Source organism: Hippocampus bargibanti, linkage group LG08 (assembly GCF_051943395.1).
Source record: "Hippocampus bargibanti isolate YZ-2025 linkage group LG08, ASM5194339v1, whole genome shotgun sequence".
NCBI lineage: Eukaryota > Metazoa > Chordata > Actinopteri > Syngnathiformes > Syngnathidae > Hippocampus > Hippocampus bargibanti.
Window position 1 is genome coordinate 16,975,742 of NC_142741.1, and position 15,429 is coordinate 16,991,170.

At 41.8% G+C, this 15,429-nt stretch overlaps 1 protein-coding gene across 6 annotated transcripts in view; it reads left to right on the forward strand.

Annotated features, from left to right (window-relative positions):
- nalcn (sodium leak channel, non-selective) overlaps positions 1-15,429 on the forward strand; it is a 111,787-nt gene that overhangs the window by 29,472 nt on the left and 66,886 nt on the right. For all 6 annotated transcript variants that reach the window (XM_089002275.1, XM_089002278.1, XM_089002280.1 and 3 more), the window contains 4 exons: positions 2,568-2,719; positions 2,795-2,937; positions 3,054-3,158; positions 3,788-3,874. In XM_089002275.1, the coding sequence (XP_088858401.1) occupies positions 2,568-2,719; positions 2,795-2,937; positions 3,054-3,158; positions 3,788-3,874 (487 nt within the window). The remainder of the gene's footprint in view (positions 1-2,567; positions 2,720-2,794; positions 2,938-3,053; positions 3,159-3,787; positions 3,875-15,429) is intronic.

The window sequence follows — 15,429 nt, forward strand, 5'->3', positions numbered from 1 at the left end:
GCCAGGTCATCAGCCTTTCATTGATGCCAATGGGGGATTCCGGAATGCATTGCAGCAGTTGGGACTTCACAGCAAAGCCAACTCCATTGATACGGCGGTTGCCTTCGGGGACCCCTTTCCAGAAGAAGGTATACCCTGCACCAACCTCTGTCAGGGAGTCTTCCCCATGTAGTCTGGTCTCGCTGAAGGCTTCAATGTCGATGTTGTATCTTGCGAGCTCCATGGCTACAAGTGCTGTCCTCCGGTGGGGCCTCTCAGCGGTTTGAGCCAGGTCCAACAGCGTGCGGACATTCCACGAAGCAATGCTTAGTTTTTTTGTGATTCGTTTTTTGAAGTTTCGACCGCAGGAAGGATGCTCCGACGATTGCGGTTTACCGTCCGGAGTGTGGAGAGCAGACAATTTTTAGACCACTTTTTCTAGGTCCTTCCCCACAGGGGTGAGCAGTGTGGAGCTGCTCAGACACAATGGAAGCTGCCGAGGAGATGCGCTGCTCCATCCCGCACTATCAACGACCATCACTCCATTGTCGCCTGCGTGCATGGTTTGGCTAGGCACTTCCAGCCACATCCTAGGCCTGTGCCCACCGCCATTCCACATCGCCACAGGACTTTGGGTTTCCATGGGAGGGGGGGGGGGGGATTTGGGCAAGAAGCTTGCGCAACGGTAGAGATTAAGGTGAGTGTGCGGGTGCACAGTCCACACTTCCACCATCTTCGCTGTTACCAGATGAGTTTCTGGTGGCATGAGCATACTCATGACGGCCATTTTCTGGCAGGAGTTGCAGGGGTCTGCCGGTAGTCCGGTTTGTTGGACTCCGCCTACGCCTACCCCCGGTTGGGATCACTCTTTGTCTGGCCTCTACCCCTCGACCTGTTCGGCTTGGGTGACCCTGCCAGGAGTGCTCTCAGGGTCATTGAGGCGCGCAAAGTGCCTCACCACGATAAGGTGGTGATCCCAGTCGAGGCTCCGACCACCACAGGCACGACTGTCACCTTTACCTTCCAGGCTCTCTCCAGCTCCTCTCTGAGCCCTTGAGTTTCTCAGGTTCCTTCTTTCTGATGTTTCCATCACTCGGGACCGCTACATCCACGACAACAGCTTTCCTTTGCCCTTTAACTATGACCACGATATGTTGTTGGTTGGCATTTACCATCTTGACAGTCTGTATCTGGAAGTCCCACACTTTGCTCGGGCATTCTGTACTACTTTGGGAGGTGTTTCCCATTTTGACCTTTGGGTTTCCAGTCCATACTCAGCACAGACAATCTCTGAGTACATCATCCGTTGGAGCTTTCTCTTTGATGTATTCATGGAGCTTGGATGTGTCATCCAGGACAGTGGCTCTCACAGTCACTAGTCCCGGCCTCCTACCTTACGGCTTGTGTACAGTCTCAGGGGTTGGTTTTGGGATGGAACCCTCCATGCATGGTGAGTTTTCGGGTCTTAACATCGGTGGCCTGAATCTCTTCCTTCGGCCACCTTATTATTCCTGCAGGGTATCTGATCACTGTCAGGGGATTGCTGTTTATTGCCCGGGTCTTTCATCTTGCCATTGAGCTGGCTTCTTAGGACTTGCCTCACCCGCTGGAGGTATTTGGTCATAGCCGCTTTCCTTGTTGCTTGTTGCTTGTTGCTTGTTGCTTGTTCCTTGTTGCCGTTGGCCTGTGGTATACCAAGGTACTTGTAGCTGTTTTCAATGTCTCCTATTGTTCCTTCAGGGAATGAGATCCCTTCAGTGTGGACTACCTTGCCCCTCTTCGTCACCATCCAACTACATTTCTCCAGCCCGAATGACATCGCGATGTCATTGCTGTAGCTCCTGGTTGTGTGGATCAGGGAGTCTATGTCACTTTCGCTCTTAGGATACAGCTTTATGTCATCCGTGTAAGGGAGGTGACTGATTGTAGCTACATTTCTGAGGCGGTATCCATAGCCTGTCTTGTCGATTATTTGGCTGAGGGGGTTCAGTCCTCTGCAGAACAGCAGTGGAGAGAGTGCATCACCTTGGTAGATGCCACATTTGATGAACACTTGCGTTGGTGGATTGCCATTGCTAGGCGCTCGTGGAGTTTCTTAAGCCAGTAGGTGTGGACCATATCCGGGCCAGGCGCCGTCCAGTTTTTTTCTTGTATGAGAAGTACAGATGACGGCTGAAGAAACCTTTTCATCGATATAACACTCCTGTATGACTGAAAGTTTACACTGACGGACCTGCTTTTCGGTTCTTGAAAGATTTTCAGTCACATTATGTGCGTGTGCGTGCAAAAGAAAATGCACTCAGACCACCGGAATTCCCAGCCTAGGACAGTGCACTAACCATACCGAATTCCTAATTTGCGACGTCCTAATTTTGAGGTTTGACTTTACTGAAATTCTCAATCTATCCCCCCAAAAATGCTATTTAAATAATTTTGCCACTTTAACCTCATTAATTGTCAAATGCTTCAGTGACCGGTTTCAACCTTCCTATTTATTGCATACATGAGAACCTTTCAAACATTGGGTCATTGTAACCTCCTTAACCGTATGGAGTTCTTTTTCTTATTGGTGTTTTTCATTTGCTTAGCAATGTGACATGGAATAGCTTGGCCATCCCAGACACCCACTGCTCCCCTGATGGTGAGGGATACCAGTGTCCTCTGGGCTTCAAGTGTATGGACCTTGAAGAACTGGGCCTCAGCAGGCAGGAACTTGGCTACAGCGGTTTCAATGAGCTGGGTAAAGTCATCAGTGATTTACTGGAACAAAAAATCATCGTTATAACTACCATATTTGTCTTTCTGTTGTTTTTAGGAACAAGTATATTTACTGTATACGAGGCTGCCTCTCAGGAGGGATGGGTGTTCCTCATGTACCGAGCAATTGACAGTTTCCCTCGCTGGCGCTCCTACTTCTATTTTATCACTCTAATTTTCTTTCTGGCATGGCTTGTGAAGGTTTGAACTTTTTATAAATCTCTTTTTGATGTCTGGAAATTAACCTTCACATTTATTCAATTACAACAAACAAAAATTAGTACAAACAAAAATGGTTGCGTTTTTCCTTGAAACAGAACGTTTTCATCGCTGTCATCATCGAGACCTTTGCTGAAATAAGGGTTCAATTTCAGCAAATGTGGGGGTCCAGGAGTAGCACCACATCCACGGCAACAACGCAGGTATATATTTTAACAGCTGTGAAAATGCACAATAAGTGTTCTCATATTTAATGTTGGTTTGCTGAACAGCTTGCAATGACATTTTTGAAAAACGCTTGAACCGTTGCAAGTTAAGAATTATACTAATTTATGTATGTGGTATTTTTTGATTATTCAAACCTTTTGGTGTTGATGGCTGGACCTTTTTGGATTTTTTCTTCTTCTTTTTCGGAGGCCTGTGTACACTGATAAAAAAAAGGAGCCACCTTCATCATTTCAGGTTACCATTCCTCCTCTAAATTGACCATACAGGTGTGAATATGAGTTTTGAATAATTGTTTTTGTACATCTCCCCTGGAGTTGGCTGACAATCAATTCAGACTGTACCCCACATCATCATCATCATCATCATCATCATCATCATCATTATCATTACACATCATCAGACCTTCTGAAACTGAGCCATATCATATGAAATCAAATCGCAATACCACTACATTGAGCTCAATCAAATCGTTCTACTTTTAAATCAAACAATTCTTGAAATTATTTCACCGTATGTGTTATATCTTATTTGAATGTTGTGCTTTGTTTCCACTCATCTCTCTTTTATTTGATTTTGTGTTATATTATTTGGATTTGTGCCGCAGATGTTTCACGAAGATGCTGCTGGGGGATGGCAGCTTGTAGCCGTGGACGTCAACAAACCACATGGCCGAGCACCTGCCTGCCTCCAGGTGAACTTCCTCACACAATTTACGAGTTACTAACGGTGCTGCTAGTGGAACTATGTTCTTCCTTTTGACGCACACTTGCAACTCACAATGTGATTAATGTGGAAAATACAATGACAATCGGACATTAGAAACAAAAAAAAAAAAATTGCTTCACATGGCATCCCTATACCAGCAGATATTGCGACCCTTCAGTTTTACCCTTTTTGGCAATGTTTCACTTGAACTTGTGAAGTCGATATTCTCTACCATGTTCTGTCAGCATCGCACATTTATAACCAACCCTGAAAACATTTTTATTGCATTCTGTTTTAATGATCCATGACTCAGCGCTTTGCTCTATTACTTTCCAAATTCAACAAGGTGGATGAATTTCCTGATGAAATATGCAACATGTAGTCATCCCACAAGCTGCTAATCTTTCAGTGTATGTCCCAGTAGTTAAATGTTACCGCAATACTTTTTTGTGCAACAATAATATGAAACCTATTCCACTGCATTCTTTTTTTACGTAAAGCTGGTAAAAACATATCTTGGACACATTCAACCTCCATATGCTTGTTAGTTTTTGTCTTTGCTCCCGCAGAAGAAAAAAACAGTTAAGCTTTTTCATTGTACACTATATATATATATATATATATATATATATATATATATATATATATATATATATATATATATATATATATATATATAGTAAGAAGAAAGAAACATAATACGAAAACTCTCCAAATAGCGAGTTAAAACTGCTATTGGTTAAATGATGGACTCAACTGAAAATCTGCAATAGGTCTATTCCTCGTCCCAAACAATTTAAGCGGCTATTTTACTGTCAAAATGTGGAGGTTTGCAAGACTCATTTTCGGTTTCTAATGTGATTAAATGACTATTATGTCAACACAGGATATATCAACCAAGTAGAGCAGTGAAGTGAGAATTGAGAAGTGAAAGAAATGTAACTGAAATTTGTAGATTTGCAGTAATGGTGCCACAGCGATAGGTGACTTTTAAACGACGCCTGCACCAGGCGTCACCCTGCTGTTAGCCTCGTGGTCAGCGTGATCCAAACGGTGGTGCTTTTGCGATAAGCCGAACACAGCTTGCAGCTGGACCTATGTTGATAGGGGTGTTGGGCAAAAGGCTTGCTTCACGCTGCGAGAAACTGCTGATAGATTGTGTAGCCAAGAGAGAGAGCGTCAACACAAAAATGAGTGAGGGAATAATTTCAAAATAGAGGAATTCAGAGGGTAATAGGCAGCATGTCCCCTCTAGAGCACCATCATCACTTGGAGGGAGGACTTAGATAGGGATAACCAGAGGGATAAACACGGCTGACTTCCCTCTGAGCCTTCTGCTCCATTAAATGTATCACCCGAAGATAGGTGCTCTAAAGAGAATTTGGTGGGAAATGCTATGAAAAACTGAAGCTCTGAACTCAAATGGTCTCTGTTTTCAGCATCACTGCGTCTCTATGGGCTCCTTGTAGTTTTCCCTTGCAGGAAAACACTTCAAAACAATGGCGAGTCATGCCGCAAAACACTGTGCAAATGACATTGTGTGCTTGTTATACTCCGCTAGAACACTGACATTGAACGCAGTCCGCACCATGACAATGATTAGCGCAGGTTTGTCACTTAAGAAAACAACCAAAGTGGAATCCATCTTTTCCAGTTTTAAACTCTCCCCATCGTTCAGCAATTACAGTGATACCTCAGCTTACAAACTTAATTGGTTCCCAGAAAGTTCGTCTGCCGAACATTTATTTCCCACAAGAAACCATTAAAAATTAGAATAATTTGTTCCCAGGTCCCCATAAAACATAATTTTCTACTAAATAAGCCATAAAACTACACAAAATATACCTTATTTTATGTATAATAAATGTTCTATTGGATTGTAATTAAAGAAATAAACTGTACTATATAATAAAGTCGTTTTATTTACCTTTGCGATGGTTGTTGATGTAGTTGCCTCGGCGATGATACCCTCACACACACTGTCCCATGCTTGCCGATTTTCGTTAATCCAAATCAACAGAAGTTTTTCAACTTCTTCCATTGCCTGAGACCATAGAAACACGTTTAACACGTAGCAATGGTTGACTTAGCATACTGGTACTGGGACGCTAAGTCACACAAACGCACACTTCGTTCGTGTTTTTCGATGATCTCCTTCTTCTGCTCGACCGTAATCTTCTTTTGTGTCCTCTTCGGCTTAAAGGAAAACTGACATCACATTTTTGTTTCCTAACTGACATCAGAAAAACGTTTTATGGCATCTAAAATACCCAAAACACGCAGTATGATATTTTTATTCAAATGCAAAACACCAATAAAAATGACTTAAAGTGTCCAAAATCTGCAAACAATTGAGCTGTGAATTGGGCATTTTCAGAAAGTCCCGCCCCCAGTTCGTGACGCCAAGACGTCTTGCATTGCTGGAGAAACAAAGATTCTGAGAATATGCTTTCTTGTTACACATCCAGTTATGAATATGATTCAAATAGTTCTGAAGAGGAAAGCATACATGTTTGCAATCAATTAAATAATTTATTCCGTGCCGTTTTGAGGAAACATTGGGGGGAAAAAATGTGAGGAATTAATCAGCCCGTTTCCACAAGATGATAAATTCCTTATATGGAGGTCGGTCGCCCTGTTCTGGCTCTTTTTGGTGCAACACAACGTTTTCAGACCAAACAAGCACAGAAAAATGCATTGACGTGATGGAAGGACTGCTAAAATGTGTCCTTTTTTTCGGTCAGGGACGTTCCTTCAGTGACGTCACGTACGGACTCATTACCAACTCAAAAACAAGACTTTCGGAATATTCAGCGCGAGTCTTAAAACGTAAAATACACCTATACGCGGTGGAATCTTTGTAAAATACGCTCAGTAGAAGTCAATTGAAGCCATTTTACAAATTATGGACACAACTTGTCCAGAGACGTCGGTTGTCCTTTAACACTAGCCTGTGGTGGGGTGTTTTTCGGTTGCATAATAGCAAAAGTACTCCAGTCGATAACAAACGCTCGCAAAGATTCGACCGTGTGGTTTGGTGTTCATCCGCCGAAAACTAGTCCACCAGCCACCATGGCGGTGTTTGGTTTGGTTCGTCCTCTGCAAACTACAGTAAAGTCTCGTTATATTGATATCGGATATATCGATAGTCCCGGTTATATCGATACTATTTCTATGCACGCACGGAGAAAATTACATGCAAACAGGGTCGGATATATCGATAGTCCCGGTTATATCGATATTTTTGCGGACTCCCTTGAATATCGATATAACGAGACTTTACTGTAGTTCCTATGCCAAGATTATATTCTTGCTAATTTAATGTTCCTAAGGCGACAAGTTTGTGAGCTAAAGCGTTCGTAAGCCCAGGTATCACTGTATTTCAGATGCATGGTATGTTTCACATGACATTGCTGAACTGTCACAATACGATTTTTCCAAAACTACAAAATTTGTGTTCACATTAAGTGCGTTTTCTTTGTAGGACGAAATATACATTGAACCTCCAAAAGTAAGTCTTTGTTGGATTTTTTTTTTTTATAAATGATTGATATACATGAGGTGGGGGCAATTCGTTCCAAACTTCATCTCATGGTATGTAGTGACAGTACAGTATATATATCACAATCCAAAATTAAGTACAAAGGGTATTTTAATTAATAATAAAATAAATTATCATTTCTGAATCAGATAAAGGAAATTGATCAAATAAATAAGGGATTATGGAAACAATTGTTTTCTTTGATATGCTACTTTTCTTTTTCAGCAATAGAGTGCAATGTATGAGGCGACAACCTCTGACTTTTACGGTTTATGTTGTTCTACATTATTTTCTCCCCGGTTCCATATTAAGTTGCTTGATATTTTTATGTTAAAATTGATTTACTCTCTGCTGTAACACGATTCCCACCTGACGTATGAAACAAGCATACCATATGGCACATGCACGTATTTTAGTGTTTTAACACTTTATTTTGATAGCTTAGTGATAAGTATGGCTTTCCGTATTTCTCTATCTTCCCCAACTCTTTGTGATAAATCTAGTTACACAAGATGAAAAGGTTTCTTCAGCCGTCATCTGTACTTTTTTGAAGGTGTCGGACGTTTCGCTTCTTATCCATGATTATATCCAAGATTATATATGTATCCCTAATGTCCAGACATGGCGGCGCCGGACACTGCTATGATAGGTCCCTACTCTCAGGTTGGGGGAAGCAGAGGACCACTCCCTGCAGCCCCACCGATTGTTCCTACATTCCTGACTAACGACTGGCCTGATTGCCCCACTCACTCCGGTATCACCTCATCAACATTACTAATGTTGCCTAAGCAGGCTATTGTACGAACGATCCAAATTGAACCTCACTCCACCATATCAGTTTAATGAAGGATTTAGCTTTTTAATGAAAATTCCTTCTTTTACTCCCCTTTCAAACCATCTATGTTCTTTTGCTAAGATTTTAACCTCATTGTCATCAAATGAGTGGTTGCTAGCTTTTAGGTGCATATGTACTGCCGATTGAGGCCTACTCGTATTATCCCTGCGATGTTGATAACGTATTTTTTTGAGAATTTGTTTAGTCTCCCGAATGTATAGCTCTTTACAATTTTCATTCTTACAATGTATTGAATTAACTACATTACTTTGTTTTTCATTTGGCAGCCTATATTTTGGATGCACTAATTTTTGCCTTAGTGTTTATCGGTTTGAAATTAGTAGGAATTTTGTGTTTCCAAAGTACTCTTTGTAGTTTTTCAAAAACTCCTGCAATGTAAGGTACTGCTACTCCTTTCCTTTTCGTTTCTTCAGAATTTTTGGTTTCATTCCCTATTCTTTCTTTCTGACATTTGTTAAACGACCACTGAGGGTACCCACAGTTTGTGAGTGCTCTCCTGATATGTTTTTACTCCTTTTCTCTGCCTTCGACGCTTGTTGGTATTAGTTTAGCCCAATGCTGGAGGGTTCTGATAACTCCTAGTTTGTGTTGTAGTGGATGGCTCGAATCGAAAAGTAAGTACGTATTGGTCAGTGTGTGACCTATCATAGCAGTGTCTGGCGCCGCCATGTCTGGACATTAGGGATACATATATAGGGCCGATACTACCAGTAAGACTTTAGTTCGCTGAAGAAGCATCTTGGATAAGAAGCGAAACGTCCGACACCTTCAAAAAAGTACAGATGACGGCTAAAACCTTTTCATCGATGGACAACTCCTGTACGACTGAGAGCTTACACAGACCTAGTTACACAAGCATAAATTTTCTGCTGCCATGGAGGCAATGATTAGCGACCTATACTATATAGACTAAATATGATGCAAAGTGAAGTTTTGCCTTTGCATCATGTTTAGTCAGATGAACTAATCAGCTGTAGGGGCAGAAGCTACGCACCACAGCACACCCTGAGTTGATAGGGCCATAGAGTTCAAGTATTTCTGTCACACTACGTAAGTGTGCACAGAAGGAGTTGCAAAGACATAATCAACATGCATTTCCGCTAGTGCAGGGGTCGGCAACCTTTACGACTCAAAGAGCCATTTGGAGCCATTTCCCACAGAAAAGAAAACACTGGGAGCCACAAAATCCTTTTGACATTTAAAATGAAGACAACACTGCATCTTTTCATCATTGTTTTTTACCTTTATATATGCATAAACAAACTATAGTGTGATGCATTTATGAATCAATGAACTGCTACAGAGAAGCGAAATTACATTTCTGCACGCAACAAAAACATTTTAAACTCCGAAAAAAAGACGTTGGGTTGAAGATTACTTTCAAATATAATACTCAATGTCTATTTGAAAAAAAAAAGAATATTTGCAAAATGGCAAATACAATATTTATCACCTGGCTAATGTGATTTCTGCTCCTGCACCTCAGCGCACAGCCTCTGCACATCAGGGCTGTATGACATGCTCTTTTTCTCTCATCTCCATCCGGATATTTTTGAGCAAAGGCTGTGTGTTTGTTCTGGAAATGTCTCGCGACATTTAACTTTTTGTTGTTTGCTAACTTCTCATTAAGCATACCAGTAAACCCGTCTCGTCAGCACTGAAGGCGAACGAATCTGCCCACGTATCATTAAATGTTCTGTTTTCTTCAGACACTTTTCTTTTCTTAGATTTATCCATAGTTGGCCTACCTGGGGGTCGAAAAATTCAAGAAATCGTGCGCAATTTGGCGGTTGTGACCGGATATACGTCCACTGTCGATGGTTGTGACGGATATTATGAGCGACAAAAAAAATACGTTTTATTTTGTATTATTTATAATCACCATAATCTTCAAATTTAGAATTACATTTTAAAAACGAACAAACTAAAATAATATACATTAAATTAAATACTCATTATTTATTTTCTAAAGCCGCAGGGAGCCGCAGCAGGGGGGTGAAAGAGCCACATGCGGCTCCGTAGCCGCGGTTTGCCGATGTCTGCGCTAGTGGTTGGAGGGGGTCCATATCTCTACCTCTGAATTTACCATTTACACCGCACACCCGCATGATGGCCAAACTCTATACTGTACTGTATACTTAGCTTTGTCATCCGTAACTGACAGCAGTGAAGCGTACTGAGCAGACAGGTCGGCTTGGAAGTCCAGAATGCATTGTCATCTGCATAGATGTGGAGGAGAAGCGAGGTCTAAGCTTGCGTTCTGCTCTGCCTGTCTTTAAAGCAATTGGCCATCAAATGATGTATAAGGTTGCATGCTACCAGATGGGCCTTTCCCCCTCCAAGACACTCTATTCAACAGCCTCAATGTACACATGAAGGTATCCTCTCACATGCGAGTCGACATTGCTTAGTCAATTTATACGTGTGTGTGTGTGTATGTGTGTGTGTGTGTGTGTGTGTGTGTGTGTGTGTGTGTGTGTGTGTGTGTGTGTGTGTGTGTGTGTGCGTGTGTGTGTGTGCGTGTTGTGTGCGGATGTGCGTGTGTGTGCGCTTGTCAAACAGCGCTTGTCAAACAGCGCTTGTCAAACATTCACAATTGTAGTGTAGAAGTGTAGAAATTGTAGAAAGAAAACCATTTTACTCTAATGTATTTAAAGTACGGTAAATCATCCTGGTATTTTCACCAGTTAATTGTGCATCTTTCTCCCAAAAACGCGAATCAGTGCCGCTAGGGCCTCACTGATAAGATGAGCGGCATGAAGTTTCTGGTCGACTAATTTGCCTATGATGCTCTATCATTTCGTAATTACAATGTTGCATTGGTGGGCTTACATGAGCAAAAGTTAAAGTTTACATGTCTGTAAATAGTGATTGAAATGTTTCAGTATCATTTGAAAGTAGCTTTGGATGACATGATTGAGAAAAAGTAAATAAAGATGATGAAAGAGGACTTGAATGCCAGTGTTACCAAGAGTGAACATTAAAACAAAAACAAAAAAAAACAATAGAACACACCGTAGCTGGATGAGTTTTTCTTTAGTCGGACACAACACACACCTGGAATGAACTAGAAGTGATCCGGTCGGTTGAGTGAACGCTGGCGCGTGTGGCTGCCGCTGCTAACCCGCAGAAAAAAATATCCTGTGACTGTAAAGTGTCCTTGAGAGTTCTGAACGGTGCTTATAAATGAAATGTATTATTATTATTAATATGAATTAGACTGTTTATTTAAATTCGTTATGACCTATTGTGTGTGTATATAGTCTATATACACAAGTCAGAATAGCCAAGCAGGGAAATGAGGCAGAGGTAGCAAGGGAAAGCGGATATGATTAAGACCCCAAGGTCAGGCTATTGTTGTTTGCCCCAGTTTTGATAAATCACCAAGCCAGCAAAGATTTTACAAATACCACAAACCACAATCTCACTCCGATATTACACCATGCGAGTCAAAACCCTCAGCTAAAATAGAAGAAGCATTTCAAGACCTAGCTTATCTTTGCCAATATTTTGATTGATTGACGCTCAACAATAGTTGTAGAGTAGAGCAGAATATAGAGATGTGCATGTTGGCTGGTTACAAGGACTAATAATGACAATAATGTCAGTGTCAAAAATGTCATCACATTTACAACATGGGTTGCCCACTAGTTAACTGGTTAATGCATTGTCCTCACTGTACATAGGTGCAGGTTTTGATTCTGCTATGGCTCCTTGTGGAGTTTGTATATTCTCCCGAGACCTTTTTTGGTCTCTGTGTGCCTTGCGATTGGCTGCCAACCATTTCGGGGTCTACCCCGCTTCCTGTTCAAAGATGGTTTGGATTGACTCCTACACGACCTGGAACTCTTGCGAGGATTAGCGGATCAGAAAAGGATGGACATTTACAACATCAAACAATGAGACTGTGAAGTACAAAGCTAATTGTGGACTGCAACAATAAGTACTGGCAACGTATGTGTACGTCAAATCAATAATCTACAAGCCTTTGTTACCAGCAGCAATTTATACAGTATTAGGTTGGAACAAGAGATTATTCAGAGAGATGTTTTGTCACACTCCGTTCGAAACACTTTAGTTGTTTACTAAGGTGTATTGTATCTCAAATGAACCAGTTATTAGATTAATTCCTCACCTAGAACGACAAGCATAAAGCAGTAGTATCTTTTGAAAGGAATTCTTTTTCATCCAGCCCCTATATTTAATCCTATTATATTGTGGAGGTGCGTCTAATAGAGTCTCTGAGTATAGATTATTAAAGACATAAAATAAGGTGAAGCTGCGTCACTTCAACGTGTTGTGGGTCTTGGCGAGCAGCCGTTTGGTGGTTTCATGCTACACGTGTCACACTTGTCTCAAGTTGAGGCAGAAAAGAGCATTTGTTCACTTGGCAGTGCTGGCGAACAGACGGGGTAGGAGGAAGAAGCCATTAGTCTGTATAAGCCCACATCTGTGTCCGGAACCGCGGGAAACGTTCCAAGTATTATGTATAAATCCTCTTGATGATTCCTTTATTAACAGTATATTACATCAGACCACGTTCTGTGAACACAACACTGCTGCGTTATTGGATACCAGTTCTTGTCACACTGAGGGAGATGACCTTTGCAACAGTGAATTACAGCGCATAAATGCAGTGATGAAGAAGCAACAAGCACCCAGCTAATGTAAATGTCAATCCAAATAAATAACTAACCAATCGAGCATTATCCATTGTGTGCGGCTGGTTGTCAAATTCAGCTGACTTTACCAGAAAACTTTCACGGGAACGTTCAGATGCTTTTTTTGCACGATTTAAAACAGTTTCCAGGTGTCTTATTAAGATTTTTTCGTTAGAATACACTCAGGACTAAACTTTATCGGCAGTGTTCGACCTTAATTGTCCAGCCCCTTAGAATTAGTCCCGTCTCTTCAAACCAAAATATGCTGAACTTCAGTTCATCTTGTCATAAATAGCAATATACTGTCAATGCTGTATAATTAATATTCCAAAAATATGGAATGCTTTTTCATTAAACAGCACGCATTTCCTCACTGGGGCCCACATTGAAAAAAAAATTTAAAACATCTCCAATTTGTGCACTAGTTGGAAACAACATAATCCAAGTGGAATTTGTTGAAAACTTGCTGCACTGATATGGTCAACATTAGTGAGGTGTACCACATTGATGGCAGAAAAGGTGGGTTGACGGGACAAAATGAAAATGTCATCCAATGAGCTGGATGTACAGACTACATCCCGCCCCCTAAAGGTTGCAATTGGACATTGCTCCCAAGTGAGAACTTCCAGATCGCCTTCACAGGAGGGATTCTCCAAAGGTGACATCAAATATGAACAGGGTCAATGCTTTGAGAAAATCAAATGTTTCATGCGCTCAAGCAGGCTATTTCTGGTATCTGTCAGTCCTCCATCTCCTCTTCAGCTGCCTGTACACACACACACACACACACACACGCACACACACACACATACACACGCTCACACAATTTCAGCCAAAACACCCATGGGGAGAGCGTCTGGCTTCTGGAAATGTCAAACTATTTTGTCATGTCCAGTCTCACTCAGCATAACCTCTGTGTGAGTCTATGTTTTATGGGAAATTATTCAACAAAGCGGGGCGGCCTTGTAGTCGAGTGCTTAGCACAACGGCTTCACAGTGCAGAGGTCGCCTGTTCGCGTCCCGGTCCGGTCTCCCTGTGTGGAGCTTGCATGCGGGACCGCGTGGGTTTTCTCCGGGTCCTCCGGCTTCCTCCCACACTCCAAAAACATGCATGGCAGGCAGATTGACCACTCCAAGTTGTCCGTAGGTGTGTGTGAGAGTGACTGTTGTACGTCTTTGTGTGCTCTGCGATTGGCTGGCAACCAATTCAGGGTGTCCCCTGACTCGTGCCCGAAGATAGCTGGGATAGGCTCCAGCACCCCCCGCGACCCTAATGAGGAATAAGCGGTACGGAAAATGGATGGATATTCAACAAAGCAATACTTATGTGACATAAATATTGAATGGTGCAAATATTAGCTTAGCAGATTTCTCATGAATTCAGCATAACATCTTCCAGCTTGGACATTTGGATGCTTCTTTTGACAACCATGACTGTTTTACAGCAATTCATGGGGAAAAACCCAGCAATGAGATGAGATGGATGTTATATCAGTAATGTAAATATGTTTTTTTTTCATTGCCGTTGTGAAATCATGAGAGGCTAGCTCTCAGCGGGGCAGGACAAGGAGTGCAATGGGCGACAGGTTTGAATGCAAACAAATATTTTAATAAAGGGTTTCAGGGGGAATTCACAAGCAAAAAAAGCAAGAATAGCGTCCCTTCCAATTCTTAAATCATAATAGAGTCTCTTCTGAGGTGAAACTGAAGACGCATTTCTTTTCTATGTGTTTCTAGGTCTCACCGCTCTTGATGTCCTTCCTAGGTAGCCTAGCCACCATTAGCAAGGTTCCAAATCCGGTGTTCCGTGCTATGGTCCCAACTGGCGACGAGTTCCATGCAGCAATCAGTTTCTCGGTGTTTCTCCACAGAGGACACAAATGGAGCTTGTCTCCCCGGCCACCACACTCTTAGGCTCTCTGCCTTAAAAGCCTTGCATGCTAATCAAGCCATGATCAGCCACAAGTGTGGGGTTTGGATTGCTGCCTTCCACCAGATGGGACCAAAACTCTCTCTGGGTGCAGCCATCTTGGGGGAATATATTTCCCCTCCAGGACCCTCGTGACATCACACCGTCACTGTGTCTCAGTAGTTTCAAATTTGTTTACAAAGATTTATACCGAATGTCAGTATACAAAATATTATCAATGGCGCTGCGTACTGTCGACTGTTGGTTCACGTTGCGGAGAATGTAAAATATATCTATTTAGATATATATTATATATACTGTATTTATATATAGTCTATATATTTATATATTATATATGTTTTTTTTCTTTTTCTAATTGATTTTGGTGGGGACCCTTTCGAAATCGAAAATCCCTACTTCCTGTTTTTAGGTCTTCCCAAGGGGAAAAAAAGTCAGTGCAGGATAATGCACGACATATATTTGTAAACTTTTGCTACTCACAACCCTCTGTAGATATTAGAGGGGCGACATTGCCACAGCTTCCTATTTGTGCTTAGATACTCAGGCACTGGTC